Consider the following 26,388-nt stretch of genomic DNA (forward strand, 5'->3'; position numbering starts at 1 on the left):
ATGTCTAAATACCTGAAACTGAATTTTTTGTTTATTCAAATTACATAAATTTGATTTTTGGCAAATACGATAGTATACTAATTGGGCGACGATGAGCGAAAACTCCTGAACATTTTTCAAACCAAAGGAGGCAATAGATAATGGAAAAAATCAATCATATCGGCAAAGCTAATTTGTTTAAGGGGCTTGACTTTGAGTACAACTTTTGTGAAAATATATTTCATAACTTCTTTTGATTTATCGTAGTCGAGTTGCATTTAATTTGGTGAATGTAGTGCATTTGAGGGTCCTTACAACATTCTAAAACCAAACGTTTGTAAATACAATATTTATTAATTGTCACTAATATTTTCAAATAAATAATTGGAGGGTCCCCAAAATCTAACTGGTGAAATTTATAAGACTCTTGAAATTGCGACAAGGATTTTCTTCTATGGTAGCATTACTTCTCAACCTTGGATCTGCAACCAGCAAAAAATCTGAAAAAGAAAAATCACATCAACACCTAGGATTTTATAATTTTCTACATTTTCTAATGGCTCGCCTCCAAACCTGCAAATACTATGCTTCCAAATATGCATGCTGTATATTATTTGTATACATGTGTATTTTTATATACTTGTAGGTTTTTATTTACATGTATATGTGTATACAAGTATACAATATAAACGTCTTTAATATACACATTAAAGACGTTACTAAAGTAACGTTTCTAAAATTGCGTATGAAAACTCTGATTTCAAATATAAATGTAGCTTTATCTACAAATATTAAAGAGATTTCTGATATAAAGTACCAGAAATAACGCATAACCGCTATGCTTGTAAGTATACACGTAGCTTTATCTATAAATATTAAAAAGGTTTCTGATATAAAGTATCAGAAATAATGTATAACCGCTACGCTTGTAAGTATACACGTAGCTTCATCTATAAATATTAAAGAAGTATAGATAACTTTGAAGACCACACTGCCTTTCCTTGACGAAAATATGACAGTTCAAAATAGGTAATCTCATTTTCAAAATCTGGTTAGTACGTCCCACATAAGGGCTTCCACAAGTTTTTTAATAATATCCTGGAAATAACAGAAAAGAAATATGTTTTTTGTTCTTTACCATATGTTCCAGGGCTGAGTGAAAAACTTAAAAGATTGTTACAAAATAATGGTTTAAACGTAGCTTTAAGAGGTAGTAATACTTTGGCTAGTTTATTAAATTCTATAAAGGATCAAACTTCTGTTGAGCAACAAAGTGGGGTTGATAAAAACCCATTTACTTGTGGAAGATCTTATGAGAGACGTACTAACCAGAATTTGAAAATGAGATTACTACAACACCATAATTCCATTTCATCGCCGTTAAAGCAAAATTCAAAACCTGAAGATTTAATGTCGGGTCTATCGGAACATATTTTTAATTATCTAAATCATTTTATTTTATTTGAGAATATTTCTTTGATTTCTAGGTACCAAGGTTTAAAGCAAATTTTCAGGGAAACAATCGAAATTAAAAAAAAAAATTATTCAAGAATAATTCCACAAACAGAGATACAGGTGAATTTGGATTGAATTCAATTTATGATATGTTACTGAGGTCAAATAAAGTAAATTTCATTTCACCTAAGAGATTTGACCTCTGTCCACCTGATATGTCAGATAAATCTAATGAACTGGAACCGAAAATGTCAAGGAGATTTGCTTCCGCTGTTGCATTGAAAAAATAAGAGCAATAAACTATATGTAATTAGTTTATTGGTTATAAATTTTGCTAGTTTTATTAATGTCTTTTAGTGTTACTGCTGGTGATGGACACTGTATATGTGTCCAAAATATCCAGTTAAAAATTTTATATTTGTTTCACTGTCAATTAATAGGTTTCATCCCTATTTTGAACTGTTATATTTTCATTAAAGAGGTTTCTTTCCTATTGCCCCTGAAAAACGTCTCTTATATAATTTTAAAATGAGCTTCTTCAATGTTCTTTTCTTTTCTGAACAATTTCACGAAACAAAATGGTGTTTGATGTGTAGGTATGTCTAATAGGTTCTAAGATTTTCGTCACTTCTAGCACAAAGTTTCGTCATTTCATCCCGCCAGTTTGAGCACAGTTACTTCAAAATTAAGAAAATTTATGACTGTCAATTTTCTAACAAGAGAAATATCTTATTCCCGTTTAATATTCACCCGCACGTCTGATTTAAAATATGTAGATGCCATTAAAATGTAAATGTTGTGACTTAAGAATATTTGGAAATTTAAGAGGTTATTTGATTAGCTTGAATTTATATCGTATCCAGCAACCCCTGGTCCCCACAGCTGCGATTTCGCATAAAATCCTGCGACATGCGACAAATGACGCAAATCGTGCGACAAACGACGCAAAACCATCCGTTTTGCTGCAATGTCGGATGCGTTGAATAATTTACAACTCATACAAAAAAAATCATAACCAAAGTCATGGAGCTGATTGAAAAGCTAATTTTGGCCGTCAGGTTCCAGCCCATATTATATTCCAAGGATCACGATGTGATCACGAAGAATCCCGAGTTTGAGAACCTGATTTGAATTCTTCTAGAGTTTGTCGCAGCGACGCAAAAGTCTGCGTTTCTTTGGCAACCTTCATCCGATTCTGTCGTACGTCTGTTCCGCCAGAAAAAAACCGTGTCGAGATTGACGCAGCAGTGGGTATTATAAGTAAGACTGAGTAGCCAAAAAAATTTAACTTTTTAAGTAGTTACGGAATCATCATCTTCGAGTTATTTGGATTCAAGAATGTAGTTATACAGTTAGTATTATATTAACAACGCTTCTTGACTGCTATGGTATTTGCGTCGACCCTGTAGTCTAAAAATTGCATAATTAAAAAAAATTATTGCCATCTAATATTAAACCACACATATAGTTTAAAATATAGATGTCACTAAAACTTAACCTCTAATTTAAAAATATACAGAATATATATATACTAGCTGTTGGGGTGGCGCTTCGCGCCACCCCAACACCTAGTTGGTGGGGGCGCCCCCCCAAGCCCCCCCGCGCGCGTAAGTCGTTACGCGCCATATTAGTTACGCGCCATTGTAATTGTGTCCCTATGTCCCACCTGTGAATATAGATATATATATATATATATATATATATATATATATATATATATATATATATATATATGTATATATATATATATATATATATATATATATATATATATATATATATATATATATGTATATATATATATATATATATATATATATATATATATATATATATATATATATGTTTTTAACTACGTAAAACTTGCGAATATACAACATTCTTTGCTGTCCCATTGTCTGTGCATATAAATAGATTGTCAGGTTTACCGACTCTTGAACATGCAACATATAATGGTCCATGGGAAAACAATCCGTATTCAGATCTATACCTCATGATTCTAATGATTGCCCTTGAGCTTTGTTGATGGTGATTGCTAATCGACCATTCCCTGAGTCGCCATCGTCATTTATATATCCCCCTGTGCACCCCGGCGTCCCCTTTGTAGTTATGTCCCTGTGTCCCGGTCGTCATTTATATTCCCTGTGTCCCGGTCGTCATTTGTGTCCCGGTGTTCCAGTCTGTGATTTCTCTTTGAGTGTCCCGGGCGTCATTTATATTCCTTGTGTCCCGGTGTCCCGGTCGTCATTTATATCCCCCTGTGCCCCCCGGCGTCCCCATTGTAGTTGTGTCCCTGTGTCCCGGTCGTCATTTGTATCCCGGTGTCCCGGTCTGTATATACATTCGTTTTTTAGTTTTGTTTTTCTCCTTTATTTTTTTCCTTTTTTCTTTTTTTTCTTTTTTAGTTTATTTAGATTTTTTGATTTTTTAGTTTTTTTATTAGTTTTTAGTTTTTTTGTAGTTTTTACCATTTTTTTAGTTTTTTTAGTTTTTTTTTTTACTTATGTCCTGGTCGTCATTTATACTCCCTCTGTCCCGGTCGTCATTTGTGTCTCGGTGCTTTGTTGATTGCTAATTTATATTATATTTATATTTATATTTTTTATATTTATTAATATTTTTTTAGTTTTCTTTTTCTCTTATTTTTCAGTTTTTTCCTTTTTTTTAGTTTTTTCTTTTTTAGTTTTTAGTTTTTTTTTGTTTTTTACCTTTTTTTAGTTTTTTTAGTTTTTTTAGTTTTTTAGCTTTTTTAGTTTTTTTATTAGTTTTTAGTTTTTTTTAGTTTTTGCCTTTTTTTAGTTTTTTCAGTTTTTTTTAGTTTTTAGTTTTTTACCTTTTTTTAGTTTTTTTTAGTTTTTTAGCTTTTTTAGTTTTTTTTCTTTTTAGTTTCTTTTTGTAGTTTTTACCTTTTTTAGTTTTTTTTCTTCTTTTGTATTAGTGTGAAATAATTCAGACGTCATATGCAGACAAACACGACGTCACTCGACAGACAGACAGACAGACATAACCCACAAACAACTTATTTTTATATATATTTATTCATATTTTTTTAGTTTTCTTTTTCTCTTTTATTTTTCAGTTTTTTCCTTTTTTTTAGTTTTTTTCTTTTTTAGTTTTTAGTTTTTTTTAGTTTTTTACCTTTTTTTAGTTTTTTTAGTTTTTTTAGTTTTTTAGCTCTTTTAGTTTTTTTATTAGTTTTTTTTTTTTTTGTAGTTTTTGCCTTTTTTATTTTTTTCAGTTTTTTTAGTTATCAGATTTTTACCTTTTTTTAGCTTTTTTTAGTTTTTTAGCTTTTTTAGTTTTTTTTTTCCTTTTAGTTTTTTTTGTAGTTTTTACCTTTTTTAGTTTTTTTCTTCTTTTGTATTAGTGTGAAATAATTCAGACGTCATATGCGGACGAACATGACGTCACCTGATCCACAGATCCACACACAGACAACTTATTTTTATATATATAGATATTTTTTTAGTTTTCTTTTTCTCTTTTATTTTTCAGTTTTTTCCTTTTTTTAGTTTTTTTCTTTTTTAGTTTTTAGTTTTTTTTTAGTTTTTTACCTTTTTTTAGTTTTTTTTAGTTTTTTTAGTTTTTTACCTTTTTTAGTTTTTTTGTTAGTTTTTATTTTTTTTGTAGTTTTTGCCTTTTTTATTTTTTTCAGTTTTTTTTAGTTATTAGATTTTTACCTTTTTTTAGTTTTTTTTTAGTTTTTTAGCTTTTTTAGTTTTTTTTTTCTTTTTAGTTTTTTTTGTAGTTTTTACCTTTTTTAGTTTTTTTCTTCTTTTGTATTAATGTGAAATAATTCAGACGTCATATGCGGACAAACATGACGTCACCTGATCCACAGATCCACACACAGACAACTTATTTTTATATATCTTTTTTCTTTTTTTTTCTTTTTTAGTTTATTTAGATTTTTAGATTTTTTAGTTTTTTTATTAGTTTTTAGCTTTTTGTAGTTTTTACCATTTTTTTAGTTTTTTTAGTTTTTTTTTTTACTTATGTCCTGGTCGTCATTTATACTCCCTCTGTCCCGGTCGTCATTTGTGTCTCGGTGCTTTGTTGATTGCTAATTTATATTATATTTATATTTATATTTTTTATATTTATTAATATTTTTTTAGTTTTCTTTTTCTATTATTTTTCAGTTTTTTCCTTTTTTTTTAGTTTTTTCTTTTTTAGTTTTTAGTTTTTTTTTTGTTTTTTACCTTTTTTTAGTTTTTTTAGTTTTTTTAGTTTTTTAGCTTTTTTAGTTTTTAGTTTTTTTTTAGTTTTTGCCTTTTTTTAGTTTTTTCAGTTTTTTTAGTTTTTAGTTTTTTACCTTTTTTTAGTTTTTTTTAGTTTTTTAGCTTTTTTAGTTTTTTTTCTTTTTAGTTTTTTTTGTAGTTTTTACCTTTTTTAGTTTTTTTTCTTCTTTTGTATTAGTGTGAAATAATTCAGACATCATATGCGGACAAACACGACGTCACTCGACAGACAGACAGACAGACATAACCCACAAACAACTTATTTTTATATATATTTATTCATATTTTTTTAGTTTTCTTTTTCTCTTTTATTTTTCAGTTTTTTCCTTTTTTTTAGTTTTTTTCTTTTTTAGTTTTTAGTTTTTTTTAGTTTTTTACCTTTTTTTAGTTTTTTTTAGTTTTTTTAGTTTTTTAGCTTTTTTAGTTTTTTTATTAGTTTTTATTTTTTTTTGTAGTTTTTGCCTTTTTTTATTTTTTTCAGTTTTTTTTTAGTTATTAGATTTTTACCTTTTTTTAGTTTTTTTTAGTTTTTTAGCTTTTTTAATTTTTTTTTCTTTTTAGTTTTTTTTCGTAGTTTTTACCTTTTTTAGTTTTTTTCTTCTTTTGTATTAGTGTGAAATAATTCAGACGTCATATGCGAACAAACATGACGTCACCTGATCCATCCACAGATCGACACACAGACAACTTATTTTTATATATATAGATATATCTATATATATAAAAATAAGTTGTCTGTCTGTGGATGTGTGGATGGATGTGTGGATGGATGTGTCAGGTGACGTCACCTGAAAAAACTGGATTAGGTGACGTCAAAACTGAAAAAACTAAAAAAAGGCAAAAACTACAAAAAAAACTAAAAACTAATAAAAAAAATAAAAAAGCTAAAAAACTAAAAAAACTATAAAGGTAAAAACCAATAAAAAACTAAAAAAAAAACTGAAAAAACTAAAAAAAGGCAAAAACTACAAAAAAAAACTAAAAACTAATAAAAAAAGTAAAAAAGCTAAAAAACTAAAAAAACTAAAAAAACTAAAAAAAGGTAAAAAACTAAAAAAAATAAAAAATAAAAAAAAACTAAAAAAAAGGAAAAAACTGAAAAATAAGCTAAAATAAAGGTAAAAACCAATAAAAAACTAAAAAAAAAAAGGAAAAAACTAATAAATGACGACACTCAAAGAGAAAGCGACCAGGACAAAAAACTAAAAAAAAAGGCAAAAACTACAAAAAAACTAAAAACTAATAAAAAAAATAAAAAAGCTAAAAAACTAAAAAAACTAAAAAAAGGTAAAAAACTAAAAAAACTAAAAACTAAAAAAAAACTAAAAAAGGTAAAAACTAAAAGAACTAAAAAAGAAAAAAAATAAATGACGACACTCAAAGAGAAAGCGACCAGGACAAAAGGAATGTTCGATTAGCAATCAACAAAGCACCGGGACACAGGGAGTATAAATGACGACCAGGACACAAGTAAAAAAAAAAATTAACAAAACTAAAAAGAAGGTAAAAACTACAAAAAACTAAAAAGAAAAAAAAACTAAAAACTAATAAAAAAACTAAAAAATCTAAAAATCTAAATAAACTAAAAAAGAAAAAAAAAGGAAAAAAATAAAGGAGAAAAACAAAACTAAAAAACGAATGTATATACAGACCGGTACACCGGGATACAAATGACGACCGGGACACAGGGAATATAAATAACGACCGGGACACAGGGACACAACTACAACGGGGACACCGGGGGAAACAGGGGGATATAAATGACGACCGGGACAAAAAAACTAAAAAGAAATAAAAACTAAAAACTAATAAAAAAAACTAAAAAATCTAAAAATCTAAATAAGCTAAAAAAGAAAAAAAAAGGAAAAAAATAAAGGAGAAAAACAAAACTAAAAAACGAATGTATATACAGACCGGGACACCGGGATACAAATGATGACCGGGACCCGGGACACAGGGAATATAAATGACGACCGGGACACAGGGACACAACTACAACGGGGACACCGGGGGAAACAGGGGGATAACCTGACAATCTATTTATATGCAAAGACAATGGGACAGCAAAGAATGTTGTATATTCGCAAGTTTTACGTAGTTAAAACCATATATATATATATATATCTATATTCACAGGTGGGACATAGGGACACAACTACAATGGCGCGTAACTATTATGGCGCGTAACGACTTACGCGCGCGGGGGGGCTTGGGGGGGGCGCGAAGCGCCCCCACCAACTAGGTGTTGGGGTGGCGCGAAGCGCCACCCCAACAGCTAGTATATATATATATATCTTCTATATATATAAAAATAAGTCGTCTGTCTGTTTATGGATGGATCAGGTGACGTCACCTGAAAAAACTGGATCAGGTGACGTCAAAACTGAAAAAACTAAAAAAAGGCAAAAACTACAAAAAAAACTAAAAACTAATAAAAAAAATAAAAAAGCTAAAAAACTAAAAAAACTAAAAAAAGGCAAAAACTACAAAAAAAACTAAAAACTAATAAAAAAGCTAAAAAACTAAAAAAAACTAAAAAAAGGCAAAAACTACAAAAAAAACTAAAAACTAATAAAAAAAATAAAAAAGCTAAAAAACTAAAAAAACTAAAAAAACTAAAAAAAGGTAAAAAACTAAAAAAACTAAAAACTAAAAAAAACTAAAAAAAAAGGAAAAAACTGAAAAATAAGCTAAAATAAAGGTAAAAACCAATAAAAAACTAAAAAAAAACTGAAAAAACTAAAAAAAGGCAAAAACTACAAAAAAAAACTAAAAACTAATAAAAAAAGTAAAAAAGCTAAAAAACTAAAGAAACTAAAAAAACTAAAAAAAGGTAAAAAACTAAAAAAAATAATAAATAAAAAAAAACTAAAAAAAAGGAAAAAACTGAAAAATAAGCTAAAATAAAGGTAAAAACCAATAAAAAACTAAAAAGAAAAAAAGAAAAAAACTAAAAAAAATTTTCATCTAAAAAACTAAAAAAAACTAAAAAAGGTAAAAACTAAAAGAACTAAAAAAGAAAAAAATAAATGACGAAACTCAAAGAGAAAGCGACCAGGACAAAAGGAATGTTCGATTAGCAATCAACAAAGCACCGGGACACAGGGAGTATAAATGACGACCAGGACATAAGTAAAAAAAAAAAACTATCTATATATATAAAAATAAGTTGTCTGTGGATCTGTGGATCGTGGATCAGGTGACGTCACCTGAAAAAACTGGATCAGGTGACGTCAAAACTGAAAAAACTAAAAAAAGGCAAAAACTACAAAAAAAACTAAAAACTAATAAAAAAAATAAAAAAGCTAAAAAACTAAAAAAACTAAAAAAAGGCAAAAACTACAAAAAAACTAAAAACTAATAAAAAAGCTAAAAAACTAAAAAAACTAAAAAAAAGGCAAAAACTACAAAAAAAACTAAAAACTAATAAAAAAAATAAAAAAGCTAAAAAACTAAAAAAACTAAAAAAAAACTAAAAAAAGGTAAAAAACTAAAAAAACTAAAAATCTAAAAATCTAAATAAACTAAAAAAGAAAAAAAAAGGAAAAAAATAAAGGAGAAAAACAAAACTAAAAAACGAATGTATATACAGACCGGTACACCGGGATACAAATGACGACCGGGACACAGGGAATATAAATGACGACCGGGACACAGGGACACAACTACAACGGGGACACCGGGGGAAACAGGGGGATATAAATGACGACCGGGACAAAAAAACTAAAAAGAAAAAAAAACTAAAAAATCTAAAAATCTAAATAAGCTAAAAAAGAAAAAAAAGGAAAAAAATAAAGGAGAAAAACAAAACTAAAAAACGAATGTATATACAGACCGGGACACCGGGATACAAATGACGACCGGGACACAGGGAATATAAATGACGACCGGGACACAGGGACACAACTACAACGGGGACACCGGGGGAAACAGGGGGATGTAAATGACGACCGGGACAATATATATATATATATATATATATATATCTATATTCACAGGTGGGACATAGGGACACAACTACAATGGCGCGTAACTATTATGGCGCGTAACGACTTACGCGCGCGGGGGGGCTTGGGGGGGCGCGAAGTGCCCCCACCAACTAGGTGTTGGGGTGGCGCGAAGCGCCACCCCAACAGCTAGTATATATATATATATATATATATATATATATATATATATATATATATATATATATATATATATATATATATATATATATATATATATATATATATATATATATATATATATATATATATATACAAACAATGTCGTAAAAAATATATACAAACAATGTCGCATGAATTTGTTCCACATTTAAAAAAACGGATTTTCAAACAAAATTTAATTTTTCAAGCAGGGATGGAGCCATTCAAATGAAGCCATTTGAATAGCGTGGAGTCATTATTGTCAAGTAATTAAGATTCAGCGGTGCCGCTGTTTTAAGTTTCGTGATTTGCGGCAATGTGTTCAAAACTTTCTTCAATCCAAGAAGCTGGTTAAACCAACAAATAATTTGGTTGTTTATCAGAATCTTAGTTAACAATAACCATATTTTTAGTGTCCTTAACGATTGGTTGCCAAAGATTGTCCTTTTTGTCCAACCACATCAGGCCAAATGAAAATCAGGTTGTAAGAGAAGATCGTAAGCAAAATTTACTGGAAATTGGAAATTCTTAGGAGATTTTAAAGAGGAGGGCTTTGAATAGATTGAGATGGAGGAAAAGCGTGCGTAGCTGTAGCACCAAGCACCTCAGGTAGCTTGGTGCTGCATTTATTTGGCAGTAGTTGTAGTTATCAATAGGTGCATCATCTAAAAACTAAAAGCGAAAATTACATTGCTGTTTTTCTTACGGCTCAACCGCTAGTGGAAAAATTCTTCCTTATGATATTTTCCCACCTTTTCGTTTTGCCCCAGATGGATTGCCAACGAGGACAGTTTTAGGCAATCTGTAATACTTAGTTTCCTCTCTTCCTCCTAAGAAATATAAGTTACACCATAATTATTTCGCTGCTCGATTTTAATTTCGCTGCATAATTATTTCGCAACAAGAACAGTCTTTGGCAATCTGTCATCAGACAATGTTCAAATAAATATATTTTCTGCTATTCTTCCCAAGGAATATTAGTTATGCCGTTATTATTTCTATGGTTTTATTTATTATTGACACAAAAATATACTGGTAAAGCAAGGTATTCTATTTGACCACCAAGATGATAGAGAGCAACAGTTAAACGATTTTTTAGAGAGGGAGGGATACTACAATATATATCTAGGCTGCTAGTAAATTCAGCAAGCACGGGTGACGTCCCTATGGATCCTGAATATCAAAGCTATAGCTATGGATTTGTTCCTTTAAAAATTAGTAAAATATCTTAACCATGATTTTAATCTTATTTCTTATTCTTATAATTCTTTCATGATTTTAATCTTATTCTTTTATTCTTTCAATGATTCTTTCATGATTAAAATTATTCTTTCATGATTTTAATCTTATTTAATCATGATTTAAACCATGATTTTAATCTCTGGTATCTTAACCAGAAGCTTTCTTCTGGTTCCGCTTTGAGCAATAATTTTTAATTGCTTCAGCCTCTATCCAATTTTTATATTTTCAAAAACTTAAAATAAAATGTGTCCTTATCAGATGTCAAATTGGTAAAATAAGGTCTTTTTTGGAATTTTACGGCTAATGCTCTTAATTGTGTGCACTCACAAGAATACTATTTAAAAAGGTATGCTTACTTAACAGAAGATATAGCAGTTCAGCAATAATAGGGACAAAAAAGATCTCACCATCTCTAGCTCAAAGACAACCAGAGGTAGCTTGTTCATTATTTAATTGAAACAGTACTATGTGCTGAAGTATAGCATTATGTTTAAGATAAAGACCTGCGTTAAATCTCTTAGACTACACTGCTTTTTCATTAGAATAACAACGAAATGGAAATATGGAAAACGAAAATGGTATTTTAATATACCTTAGAAAGATAAACAATAATACATGATTTTATTATTAATTATAATATTATAATATAAAATTAATTATAATATAATATTAGTTATATAGCCTGCAATATTTTTCTAATTGTTTTACTAGTTATAAGTCCAAACATTCCTATTTCACATCCAAAAGCATTTATCAACAGAAATAAAAAAAAACAAAAAAAGTTAATTTCGAAAAACAAAACATATAAAAGAAAAGAAAAAAAACACAAGATTTAAAACTAATTTTTGCGATGTTCAAGATGATTATTACCAAACATGCAATATGGCAGCAACACGACAAAGGATAATAAATTAGGTTCTCTGTCTGATTACATAAAAAAAAAAACTAGTTTTTTTTAACTGAAAGTAAGGAGCGACATTAAAACTTAAAACGAACAGAATTTTTTCCGTATATGAAATGGATTGTCCCCTCCGCAATCCCTCGCTCTTTACGCTAAAGCTTTTAATTGTTTTAAAAAGCAGAATTGTGGCAAAGAGTCAAACTTTAGCGTAAAGAGCGAGGGATTGCGGAGGGGACAATCCATTTCATATACGGAGTAATTTCTGTTCGTTTTAAGTTTTAATGTCGCTCCTTACTTTCAGTTAAAAAAAACTAGTTTTTTTTATGTAATTTCTGAGCGTTTTTGAATTAATGCATGTTTGATTTTGACTCTCCACACGTAAACTATTCAAATGAAATTGGCATATTAATTCCTTTTTTGGCTAAATGGCTTTCTCTTAGTTTTGATCATACGATTTTCAGAAATATGGGATGGGGAAGGAGGCCTAGTTGCCATGCAATTTTTTGGTTACATAAAAAGGCAACTATTAATTGTAATTTTAACGAATTTTTTTATTAGCAAAAAATATACGTAACTTTAGAATTAACTTACGTAACAAACTTTTATATTCTTTAATTTTTATTATGTATATGAGGGAGTTTGTAACCTCGTTAATACCTCCTTCTTTACACTAAATCGTAAGTTTTGTCCCAATTCTTTAAGAATGACCCCTGAATCAGAAAGGCCGTAGAACAAATAGTTGAAATTACTAAAAATACTTTAGCATAAAGAGCAAGGTATTTATCTCCTCCTAAATACCTCGCTCTTTATGCTAAAGTATTGTTAGAACCCCTCATATGTGTAATAATCTCTGTTCGTTTTAAGCTTCAATGCTACTTCTTCCTTTCATTTGAAAAAACGTTTTCATGTTGATTTTTCATTGTTTTCTTAAAGTAATGCTGGAGAATCCTGCGCCCTTTTCATTGAATTTTTCTTCCCCCATGACAGATTCCTCCAAGGAAAGATCCTCCAACATAGCCCCCTCTCCTCAGCCCCACCCCCAAACAAAAAAATCCCCCTGAAAACGTCTGTACACTTCCCAATAACCATTACTATATGTAAACACTGGTCAAAGTTTGTAACTTGCAGCCGCTCCCCCAGGGATTGTGGGGGAGTAAGTCATCCCCAAAGACATAGTTATTATGGTTTTCGACTATGTTGAACAAAATGGCTATCTCAAAATTTTGATCCGTTAACTTTGGGGAAAAAATGAGCGTGGGAGGGGGCCTAGATGCCCTCCAATTTTTTGGTGACTTAAAAAAGGCACTAGAACTTTTCATTTCCGTTAGAATGAGCCCTCTTGCAACATTCTAGGACCACTTGGTCGATACGATGACCCCTGGGAAAAAAAAACAAAAAAAAAAAAAAACAAACAAACAAATAAACACGCACCCGTGATTTGTCTTCTGGCAAAAAATACAAAATTCCACATTTTTGTAGATAGGAGCTTGAAACGTCTTCAGTAGGGTTCTCTGATACGCTGAATCTGATGGTGTCATTTTCGCTAAGATCCTACGACTTTTAGGGGGTGTTTCCCCCTATTTTCCTAAATAAGGCAAATTTTCTCAGGCTCGTAACTTTTGATGGGTAAGACTAAACTTGATGAAATTTATATATTTAAAATCAGCATTAAAATGCGATTCTTTTGATGTAGCTATTGATATCAAAATTCAATTTTTTAGAGTTTTGGTTACTATTGAGCCGGGTCGCTCCTTACTACAGTTCGTTACCACGAACTGTTTGATAAACAGAATATCTTCAACTTTATATCACAAAGCAACAAAACAACAAAACAGGCCACAACTGATTGTTTGACTGATAAAAATGTAGCAAAATGAAAAGCCTATTCCTTAATGATAAAAATAAATACGCCCCAGCTTAATTACATTTCAATACAGACCATGATAACTTTATTGCGCTGATAAATAATATAGATTCTTTTCGATTACCATCATAGCAGAAGTGCGTTGACTTTCCAATGTTCATTTCATATTGACCCTAAGGATTTAAAATTGTTTGGGGCTGATTGTACCCCATTATTTGTCGTAATTATTTGTCATTATGCCGCCATTATTTTGAAGTATTTAAATATTATTTGTCTTTTTTTAAATTAAACTATTATGACCGGGTTTTACTTTCTTGTTGGAATATTGTACCCCACGTTTATATGCCCGTCTTTTCTTGTCTTTCCATACCTGCGTTTTCCCGTCTTTCTTTGCTTTTCATTTTACCAGTGAGATATCTCAATTTGAAAACCTACATACTTGATAGGGTATGTCAGCTTTAGAACATTTTGTTAGCTTATTGTTAATAATAGTAATAATTTATTTTAAACTTCTTTACAAGCATGAAATGAACTTATAGAAATGCAAAAATATATAAAAATAATAGAAAAAATGAAAACAATACACAAAAGACTCGCAAAAAAATAATATCTCAGCTACTTAGACAGCACAATTAAGCTATACAGTTAAGCGGAAAGTCAACAATGTTTTTTCGACGCTTATGGAACCTGTCCACAATTTTTGAAGAAATACAAAAAACGCCATAACTACTGAAAACGTAACCGTTGCGAGTGCAAAGCTGTGAATGCAAAAGGTATTTCCCAAAACGGAAGAATAGAGTAAAGTAAATTATCCTAAGTAAAGTAAAAGCCGGTAAAAGCCGTCACCTGGAAAAAAACTCGAAAAGACTGCAAGCGAAATAAATTACCGCTAATGTCATTTACAACCCATCATAGTACAAAGCCACCTGAAGCCAACGTAGCTGTACCCTCTCCTCCTCTGAACCACTTTGTTCAGAGCCTTGTTAGTATTGTCACTCCCTTCTACTTCCTTAAAGAAATTTTATGACATATCCTCGTCCCATTAGAGGATATACAGCTTTATCTTTTCATTGGCCAGGAGACCTGGTCTGGTCTGGCGAAAAACCTTAAAAGGTACAAATATGGTCTGGTATGAAACCTACCTGGAAATTCGGATGTACACAAATCTATACTCAGTCCAGAAATACTACATTTTGCCTCTTCAACGTTGCAGTATTTCGCAAATTTTGAAGAAAATTCACTAGACAGGATTCGATGATCAGATTTAGCTTTAATCTCTATTCCTAAGATACAGCGTGGGGGGTCATCTGTTCCATCAGTGCTGTCAAAGGTGACAGTAAACTCCTTTACAGACCAGTCTGGATCAAGCAACTCACCCTGTAAGAAAAGAAACTTCTTAATAGTCAATAATTGTGACCATAATAATTAATTTGACCTGAGTTCAGGTCAAATTAAAAAAAAAAGCAAAAAAAAATAGTCCAGAGTACAAAGACCAAATAAAGATTCAATTAGTGATAGGTCAAACAAAACTGACGAGAAATAGTCACTATTGTATAAAAAAATAGAGAGGGTGTAAGTCTATCGGGCCTGTACCAAAACAAATTTTAATTTGACAGATTTGTTATTATAGTTTTCAGTATTTAAATAGTTATTCCAAAGTTATTCCCTTATGGATTTTGGCATCTTTCCCGAGACCTCAGTCCCCCCCCTAGAAAACATATATGCTACATAAAAGTAGCTCCAGTCTACGAACCTGTAGAGTAAAAAACGATCTAAACCAGCATTTTTTTCCGAAAAACGCTTAGTGACACATTACAAAACAAGTAAAGTACTTCAAGGAAGCCTTAGCCACATTATTAATGATTCGAAGTAGGAATTGCTTTCATAAAGTCTTGGATACACTGAACAATTTCATGGCTTTTGTTCACTACGACGTAAAAGAGTATGAAAGGGGATACGGGGCTCATAGTGCACTTAGGAGATATTTCCATGGTGGACCACAACCTCAAATTATGGTAACAATTATTATCAATTGTTATTTTACAGAGAATAAGTGAGCCCTTGAAAAATACGTTATTTGTCTGATATACCCCCTACCTAATATTCTTGTAATATGTTTCTCTAACGCTCAATTCTAATGAAATATACCAAAGTATAAAAATAAAATCCTTTAGAAACAGATTTGGGCTATATATTTGCAAATTGGGGGAAGGGGTAAAGTATAGCGGGCCTGCATGCCTAATGTGTTAGGTACAGTTATTATGCATATTATGTAGAAAGAATTGTTTTCTAACTTCACACTGTCCAAATACTTTACCCCCACCCCCTAATGTGCAAATATGTAGCTCAAACTATGTAATTTTCATCTATTCTGTCGCTTCTCTTGTCTTGTCTCATGCTAAGCTGAAAGAAACTAACGAAAAAACCGGTTCTATAATGCGTCAACGAAAACAACTTGAGCCGTAGGGTGCTTTATCATACAAGTACCAAAATACTTTATTTCAAAGTTTAGCATTACTAAACCCTGGTTATGTAAAGTTTATCATTACATAACCAGAACTGATGTAAACTGGTCATTTTAATGAAAAAACAAGAGGGTGGATAACGCAGTCCCAAAATTATGCTAATTGTATCAAATATCTGATAAATTGTGGGAACAATCGAACAATCGCCGAAATTCCTAAGAGGAACATCCTTATAGGAATTTATAACGAAGAACTGCCATGGGCCATTTTATTTATATAAAAATATGGAAATACCAGCCATTACAAGCTAAATAGCATAAATAAGAATGCACTTTTCAAATATGCTCAGAGGGGCTTAAGATATCAATTGTCCCTTTGATTACAATACGAATTACTAGAAACTTAGTTCTGCTAAAACAAGCATGCACATAGGAATTTATTGATAGCGGAGGGAGGAGGAGAATTTAAACACAGGAAAAATCATGTTAATTAGAGTTCCATCGATTAAATAAACACGTGCATAGGAACTTATTGATAGTGGTTGGGAAGGGGGACAGTTGAAAAAAGTCAGGTCAACTACATAGGGAATTTTCTTTAGAAAATTGGAAACAAGCAGATTTGCAGGCGGTAGGGCTGGTATTACATACAGCCTCCCTTAAATGTGTGCTTGTGATCAACTTACCATCTGTAAGATATCCGCAGAGCTGATGGAGTCACATTCTTCAACGCTGAGCATCACTGAAAATAAAAAGATGATTTTAATAGTTTAAGGGGGATAAGGTGTTTAAGGTGGTCAATAGTTTAAGGTGTTTCGTCTGTCCAACGACAACGACAAAATAAAGAGTATATTTGTCTTTCATGCATTGTCCATCTTTGTTTTTCTGTCCAATACCTAATCTTTTAGATGAAATTGAAAAAAAAATGAATTCTTCAACCGAAACTAAGGAGCAACATTAAAACTTAAAACAAACAGAAATTATTATGTATGTGAAGGGGGTTACCCCCTTCTTTATATCTCGCTTTTCACGCTAAATTTTCTTACTAATTTAAAAAAATCTTCTTATTGTTTTAAATAAACAAGCTGTGTGTTTCATGAGACGTTCTTAAAGAGCTTGGACAAAAATTCAAACTTTAGCGTAAAGACTGAAGCATTAAGAAGGGGCAGCCCCCTCATATACGTAACAATTTCTACTCAATTTAAGTTCTAGTGAGGATAGATCCTCTAGAAAATTTGATCCCAGTCAGAATTTACCCCGTAAAATAACTATTAACGTTTCCACGTGTAAAATTGAATAGCAAAAGAGAAAGTAACAAACATAAAGATAATTTTGTATTGGAATTCTTGAAAATCCCCCAGCCTAAAATTTCCCCTGAGAAGTTCACCCACGGAAAGTTCCCGCCCCATCGACAATTATCCCCGTAAGAAATCCTCCAGAAGAAAATTGACCCACTCCCCGAAAAATGTCTATATTCTTACCACTAACAAATAATATACGTAAACAATGGGCAAATTTCATGACTTACAGACCTTTCTCCTGGGGCAGTGGGGGGTCTTTTTATCCCCAAAAGCATAGTTACTGACCTTTTAAACTATGCTGAACAAAATAACTATCTCAAAATTTTGATCGGTTAACTTTGAGGAAAAAAAGGAGAAAGGGGGATAGCTACCCTCCAATCTTTTTGTCACTTAAAATGGCTCTAGAACTTTTAATTTCCGTTCGAGTGAGCCCTTTCTCGATTTTCTAGGGCTATCGGTTTGATACAGCCACCTCTGTAAAAAAAAAAAAATCCATAATTGTTCTTCTGAAAAAAAGTACAAAGTTCCACATTTTCGCCGATGGGAGCTTGAAATTTCAATTCATGGGTTCTCATATACGCTGAATCGGATGGTGTGATTTTCATTAAGATTCTTTGACTTTTAGCGGTTTTCCCCTTTTTGAAAATGATGCAATTCTCCTTAGACTAGTAGCTTTTGATGACATTAAACCTAACAAATCTTACATAATCGGAATCCAATTCTTTAGATGTATCTGTTGATATCAAAATTTCTTTTTTTAGAGTTTCGGTTAATATTGAACCGTGTCACCACTCTCTACTTAAAGTTCTTCATCACAAACAGTTTTATTTGATCATAAAAAGCTGACAGAAGGCTTTCTAGAAGTTCTTATGGCGTTTTATGTGCCATAGAGGGGAACCCACCACCTTTTTCAAAATCCCTTGTGCTGCCTGACATAAATAGCATCAGATCGGTATTTTGAGCTAGCCATAGACTTTCTCGTGAATGAAAACAACCAAAGAGTAATTAAATATGACTTTGAGAAGTGACATGAGCCATGCAGCCCTATTGACAACAACTCAAAAATATGCAAATATTTAAACATATGCTTCATAGATACATTTAGTGGAAATATGGACATACTGAATCTTTCTGAAGCTTGAGTCACGCATGGAATTTCAATTTGTAAAGTTAGAGATCCCTAAGTGGAATCCTTCGACTCAAAACCTTTCATACTCCCTCTTCAACAATTTTTTTTAGTTGGCGTCTGTAAAGACCACTTCTTTTGGTTTCTATAATAATTACACTATTATATGATTATATTCCGTGAAATTCTAGGCTAATTAAATAAATATAGACTGACTCTGAAACAGTACTTACACACCAAAATAGCCTTAACCAACGCAGCATTTTACAGGCTTCTACCAGTCTGGAAATCCATAGTATATTCACAGAAGTTAAAAATAAGACTGATCCAGGCGAATGTATTTTCTGTTCTGGGCTATTCTATCAAATGCTCAAAGCTAACCGCAGAACAGGAAAAAATATTACCGCCTTTGGAAATAGCTGTCTTCACCGGACCCTTAGGATCAGATGCAGAGACCATAACAGCAATGACAAGATCCGTATTTGCACTTACCAACTACGGTTGTGAGGCAACGAAGATGACGACACCTTTGAAATACTCTCCGTATACCAGGTCATAAACTTCCTAAAATACCTCTCCACTGGCAGCCGAACGGCACCCGTTATTGAAGAAGACCAAAGAACACACTTCGTAGAACGTACAGACGTGCCAGAGGAGCCCTACAGACGATTCTGATCCCAGAGTGGAAGGATATCTACGCAGCGGCCCACTTGAGGGAAGTTTCGAGGCTACTGACTGACATCCTATATGCCTCTGGAGCCACTGGAGGAGCTAAGGTAAGACTGACGGTAAGCTATTGACTGTAAAGCATCAAACATTCTCTGCTGCAAATCAACTATGACTCGAAAAGATTCTGAATCTTTGTTTCTTGTTGATACCATTTAGTTTAATTTTTGTCTTCCCTTTCTGACAAGCACTTAAGGAATAGTCATATTTGTTAGAAAAAATTGATGATTGATGTCACAAAATGAGCAAACGGATTATAAAACGCTTTTTAAACTACCAAGGACATCAAAATAACAACATTTTACCCTCTTACCCATTTTAGGCATCAAAAAGTTCCTAAGAGATTTAGGATTAAACTAAAAAAAGGAGTATGTTTTACGGTTTGTCCCCCTACCCCACCCCCTAAGCTTCATTTCTTAGCAGGAATATATTTAAATGCATGGTGTGCATTGAAAAGTAAGAAGTCAGTATTTTACTTAGAACTAATTAAATGACTGTATTTATTGAATTCTAAATAGCTTTCAGTAAGCTGCAGATTCTTAATTTGTAAAAGGTTTTGGAGGCTCTCCCATTGCAATAAGGGGAATACATATTCGTTTTAATCTCTTTAACCTAAATACTAAAAATTTGTTCTTTAACCTAACTTTATTAAACCGTTAATTTTACAATGATATAATAAATACTGGAAAGTTATACTGTCCCTACTATTTATAATAGCGTGTCTACCCCCCTCCTGATAAAATATGTATTGTGGTCAGTGCAACGTGGATAGGTGGGCCTAATTTTACATGAAAAATATCATTTCAAAACTTATACCTAGCTTCAATTTTATTTTATTAAAAAGTTGTAAGCATGAAGGGCAGAGTTGCTTATAAGATTTACCAACGAAAAAAGGGGAAAGCAATACAAAATTCTTTTATCACAAAATCCAATAAAAAGTAAAACTTTTTTCTCTGCTGCATGGAGATAATAAGAAACTTTAAGCACCAAGGACCTTAAAAATGAAACCTGATTTTTTTAAGTTGATTCAGTTGGAACTGACAAAATTAAACACATCTTAGAAGAATTAAGAAAACATGGGAAATCAATTTCTAGTGAAAAGGGCCTCCATATACGCTTATGAGTTTTAACACCCAGCGAGTGCCAAGTTTTGACAACAAGGAAGGTGTATTTTTATAAAAATAAAAGTACTTTTATCTCAAAGCCCACTAAAAGTAAAACTTTTTTCTCTGCTACCGGGATATACTAAGAAATTTTAAGCACCAAATACAATAAAAACGAAATATAGATTCTTAAGTTGGTTCAGTTGGAACTTATAAAATAATATACGTTTCAAAAACTTAGGACCTGGAGCTAAATTTCTAGTGAAAAGGGCCTCCATTTACGCTTATGCAGTTTTAACACTTAGCGGGCGCCGAGTTTTGAAAACTAGGAACGTGTGTAAAAAATCAACAGAAAATCAAATCAAATAGAAAATTTAACATCATGGGGCTCTAGAAAATGTGGTTTTATGATTGCCGTAGCCTAATACAAACATGCAGAAAACTGGATTGAAGGTTTACAGTTATGTAAGGATTTAACCGTAACATCTTGATACCAAAGAGGACCTTAGACCCTAGACCCACCTGTGGCACCAGATGCACCCACGGCATCAAGGAGCCGCCACTCCTCTTGAAAATTTATGCAGTCAGTATATCCTTCCCCTTAGGCTGGATTGAGGTGTTTAGGATTCGTAGATCTGTCTGTAAAGTTCAGTACATGGTATTTCTGGGTCTGCCTCTACGACTTATACCGATGGTTTCCAGTGGACCCATGCACTCAGTAGCTGGGTATTTCCCATACGCAGTATGTGGCATAGGTACCTCAATTCATAAACTCTTATTACATCTGTCACAAGAGGCCAATCCGTTTTATCACGGATGGATTAGTTGGTTATCCTTTGCTTTCGGTGGATGCAGACATGTGTTTTTAAAAGCAAGAATTCTCCTCTTTTGTTCCTAGTTCAAGTGCCAGGTTTCGGCTGCGCAAAGCAGAACTGGTGTGACGTTGCTATTAAAGAGTCGAAATTTCAGCCGTAGGCATAATCTTTAAAACCGCCAAACTTTCTATCGAGTCTATTGGAGGCTCCATTGGCCTGGCATATTCTAGTGAACACTTTTTTGTGGTAGATCCTGTATCCCAATTATGGTTCCTAGGTATTTGAAATGGACAGCTTGTTCTAACTGATGGTCTCCACAAGCGATTTTCAGGAGTGAGCCTGTTGTGATCATACATTTTTTTTTCAATATTTATCCTTAGGGTGACCTGGCAGCATTTCTGGCTCACTTGTTTTAAAGGTTCTTGAAGTCGTTGCTTGCATGATTCAAGTATGGTGATGTCCTCAACGAAGTTTATCGCTCAGGTAGACTTCAGGATTCAGTTCGATGTCGTCTCTGCTGGTGCTTCGTATTACATAATCAATGACAACTATGAAGAGTAACCGTGACAAGACGTAGCCTTGTTTAACTCCTGACAGGATAAGGAAGAAATGGGTTTTGCCACTTTGCATCTTTACGCAGCACTCGATGTCTCCATGTCTTCGATAGTGTAGCTTTCGATTAACCAAATGATTCATTTGGTTAAATAAAGAACAAAATATTAACATGACATCTACCAAAATCTCGATCTAGGTCTGTAAGCGCGGCGGTTTTACTGACTTGTGTCGGGATGTGACTTACAGTGCTAAAATGTTTCATTATGTTAAATAAAGAACATGAAAATACTGCGACGCGTACCGAAATCTTGATCGGTCGATAAATGTAGCGGTCGTACTGACTCGTGCAGTGATTTTACGGATGGCACCACAATTTTCCATTTGTTTAAATAAATAACATGAAGATATTAACACGACATCTACTGAAATCTCAATCTAGGTCCGTAAACACGGCGGTTTTACCGACCGGGACATGACTTTACACTGTCAAGTTAAAGAACAGCAACGATCAGAAAAACTATTTAAAAGGAGTTCATTGCGACATGCGGGAAAAGAAATGTATAAATGATTGAACAGTTAGAAGTTAAAACCATGCATTGATAAGTTAATAATTAAAAATTATTCAACATTAAACCCTTTAAAGTATAAACACGCATCCGTGATCTGCCTTCTGGCAAAAAATGCAAAATTCCACATTTTTGTAGATAGGAGCTCGAAACTTATTCAACTTTTTGCTTCACTACCAGAAGGACAAAAACAACAATCAGACACTGTGCATTAAAATGTCATTCTCTATCATTAGATCAACTGATCACTTTATGGGTGAATTACCCCGTTAAATGTTAGACTTGCTTATGTTGTGTAGAAAGGAAAAGAAATGCCAACTTACCAGAAATTATTTTTGGGTTATTTTTTAACGTTTCAGCTTCAGTGTGACAACAATGGTTAGGACATTACGCAAGACAAAATTATCTGCAGTTTTGTAACAACCATAAGAAAATCGCAGAAAAACCGGTTCAGGTATGAAAAGATCTGAGATGAAACCAGAAGGCAAATTTTTTCTTGGTGTGTTTTGTACTTTGAAACTAAAAATGAGAGCACTGGGCGGTCATGACACAAAGACTTATTAAAACTTTCTGATAATTACGATGATGGGGTACTTTTACGGTGTCGAACGTACGCTTTTCTGAAAATCTGAATTTAAATTACTGTTCAGTAAATGGTACCATCTTTGATGAAAATGCTATATTTAATATTATTTAGTGGTATATAAAATTCGTATGGCTAGCTACCGTGATGACGGGCAGAAAGTGAAAATCTCGTCTTCGTGTTAACTTTTTTCCTAAATGGAATTTTATTTTAGTATTATGTTTTTAACGCTTATAATAGGCACTAGATATAGCAATTTCTTTCAAATGAGTCCTTGAACATTCTTTATGATGTTTAAGCGCTCCTCTAGCGGCTACAGAAAAAAAAAACAATAAGAAAGAAAGGACACACATTAGAGCTTCACATGCGAAAAAGCGACTTTTCTAATTGCTCTAGATTAGGGAGTGTAATTCGATCTAATTTCAATTTGACACCAATTCAGTGGGGCTTCAGCAAGGCCGTATACAGGGTGCTGGGGTTAGGGGTTTGACCCTCTCCCCCAGCGAAATTTTTGTCCAACTCGTAAAAACGCGACAAAAATGAACATAAATAAATTTTTGATGCGTCTTTAAAAGTTTTTTTGGACCCCCCCTACCCCCGAAAAAAAAAAATCCTGGATACGATCCTGGGCTTTAGGCTATTTTTGATAGTCCTACAGATTTGTTTCGCAATAAGCTTTTACCATTATGATTCATCAAAAATTTAGTTACCATTCATGAATCAGCTTCAATTAGCGATTCTTCCTCACTTGACAGTAGTTGTTTAAACGTTAGTTCTTAAATTTCGGTTACTATGGGCTAGGACTCGTTCTTTACTAGGTTTCCTCTAAGAGGACAACCACAGAAAAAAGTAGTTGCTGAGGGGGACTTCACAAAACTACAATTTTTTGCTATCCAGCTAGAGACGATACCTAAATGTTATCTTGCTAAAGGTATGAATATCGTACATGTTCTTAGTCATTGTTCAGTAAAGAGGATAATCTGTATACAAAACTTAAGGCATCAAAAATTTACCTTGCAAAGGGCACGAAGGACGTAGCTCTTTTTTGGGGCGACAATTCGCAACGACTGTTGTTACTTCTTGACCAAAATTTGTTACTGTTGACGTTGTTTTAACTGTCTCATAAACATTTCCAACTAGCAGATCAAATAGCCTTCTTTCTAAAGGAATAAAGTTCAAACTTGAATCAATTTCAGGATAAAAAGCGAAGGTTGGAGAGTGATAGGGTGCAGTATTAATTGATGGCGGCAGTTCAAACATATTGAGTGGCATAGGGGCTCGTATCAGTGGCAACGCTGCTCTTACTTGAGGGCTTCCTCTGGGTATAGAATAGTGTTTCCTGAAAAAAAAAGGTAATAAAGGTAACACTGTATAAAATATGTGGTATAAACGTTCCAAATTTCTACATTGATTTTGGTCTATTGGGTTTTATGGAGAAATTGCCGTTTATTCCTACCCAATTCCAGACCGATGTTTTCAAAGGGAAATTTACCACTGTCCTAACATTAGGGAAAAAAACAACGGTAACAATTTTACCAACAATTGTATGTTCCCGAGCTAGAAGGAAATCGCTACCAACAACTTTTGTTGAAATTCTCTAACAAGCTGAGACTTCTTTGCAGAAAATTGTTGAGGGCTTGTGGGGGCTAAAAAAGGGCTAGTGATGGATTGCGAGGGATTGAAAAACTGATGAATAAAAATAAAACTTGCAAATTTCTCCATTAAACAATTAACTCTAGAAATTTTGTCTGTTTTAAGGTTTTTCTTTGCATGCCTGTTTCGAAGTTTGAACAATGATACCAACTGGGGAAGTTAAGGGGCGAAGTTAATCGCCCTTCCCCTAGATTTTGAGCAATGTATTTTGCCCTCCTTTATAATGTCGCGAATTGGCGTCACTGTTTTCATAAGCTCCGTTTTGTCATACTTTCGTCCATAACAGGATAAGATTTGAATCCCGTGACCTTCACTGATAAATTCTTAATGATTATGCATCCTTTGTTAAAGGCCCTGAATTTATAGAATATCAGCATTTATCCATTCTGTCTCTAACGTCTGGCACCATGGGAGAAGTTGGTAGGCCTATAAAAATATTACGCTTGTTAGTGCAATTTCACCGGGTTTTGTAGTAGGGTTAAAGGGCTAAGGTTATTAAATTGAAAATTTCAGGGAGTATTGATACAATTGTTGCCCTATGTCAAAAGACATCAGATTCAAAAGACACCAGATACATCCAAGTTGTCAAAAGGGCGTATCTGGGCGGATCTATAGTGATCTTGGAAACGGTTACGGGTATTAAGTTCAAACTTTCATTGAGTGCTAAGAGAGTTTTTAAGTATTGATGTATTGTGATGTATTGAGTATTGATGGAATTGTTGCCCTATGTCAAAAGACACCAGATCCACCCAAGCTCTCAAAAAGGCGTATCTGGTCGGGTCTATATTGATCTTGGGAATGGTTACAGGTATTAATTTCAAACTTTCATTAAATGCTATGGGAGTTTTTAAAATCAAATGACGCTATATTGCATGAAGATAGTCGAGAACGGCATTTCGTCAATACTTTATGAAGAGTTAGTGAAGACACCATATGCATCCTGGTTATCAAAATTACATATCTGTAGCATCTCAGAATAGTTATGGGTAGGTTTAACTTTCAGAGCATGGTTAGGGGTATGGTATACTCAATCAAAACACAACTATATCCATCCTGATTTTCAAAAAGTCATATCTGCGATATCTTAGGATAGGTTAATGGTATCCAGTTGAAACTTTCACTGGATATTGAACCAAATAAAAAGATACTATTATGTCTATTTGTTAAAATCATGTGTACAATAACCCTGGAAGAGGTAAGCATGATTGATCCAATGATCGATCGATTATGATGATCGATTCAAGAATATCGAGATGAGGCATAAGTGAAAAGACATTAAAAGTTTTTGTGCCGTTATAAGTAGAAAAAGTCATTGCGCTAAATCAGAGTGGCGCTTTCTGTTATTGTTTTGGCGCACAATAACAATTCTAAAGCAAACTTTTTGAAAAGGCGATGCTTTCTCGTTTTGACAATTTTGTAACTTATAGAGGTTTATTTTATAAAATTTAATTTTCTTATCAGAAGAATTGTTCAATTGAACATAATAGAACATATCATTGAATGTACCATTGAATCATTCCAATTCGATACTTTAAGAGAAAGTTGATGGAGATGTCGAACCCATTCCTATAATAATCCAAAATCAAAGCGACCAGAATTCAATATCACAGAAGCCCAAACGAACAGAAATTGTAACAAAGGATCACATCAAATATAACAACAACAGATA

The 26,388-nt window shown here is 32.6% G+C and overlaps 1 protein-coding gene across 1 annotated transcript in view; it reads right to left on the bottom strand.

Annotated features, from left to right (window-relative positions):
- Positions 1 to 313: 313 nt before the first annotated feature.
- Positions 314 to 26,388, bottom strand: part of LOC136030417 (uncharacterized) — a 33,166-nt gene continuing 7,091 nt past the window's right edge. Inside the window, exons 2-5 of the mRNA XM_065709382.1 lie at positions 24,080 to 24,405; positions 16,978 to 17,033; positions 14,973 to 15,207; positions 314 to 479 (exon numbers count right to left, since the gene is read on the bottom strand). Of these exons, the coding sequence (XP_065565454.1) occupies positions 382 to 479; positions 14,973 to 15,207; positions 16,978 to 17,033; positions 24,080 to 24,405 (715 nt within the window). The 3' untranslated portion in view covers positions 314 to 381. The remainder of the gene's footprint in view (positions 480 to 14,972; positions 15,208 to 16,977; positions 17,034 to 24,079; positions 24,406 to 26,388) is intronic.

The sequence above is a fragment of the Artemia franciscana genome, chromosome 8 (genome assembly GCF_032884065.1).
Source record: "Artemia franciscana chromosome 8, ASM3288406v1, whole genome shotgun sequence".
NCBI classification, from domain to species: Eukaryota; Metazoa; Arthropoda; class Branchiopoda; order Anostraca; family Artemiidae; genus Artemia; species Artemia franciscana.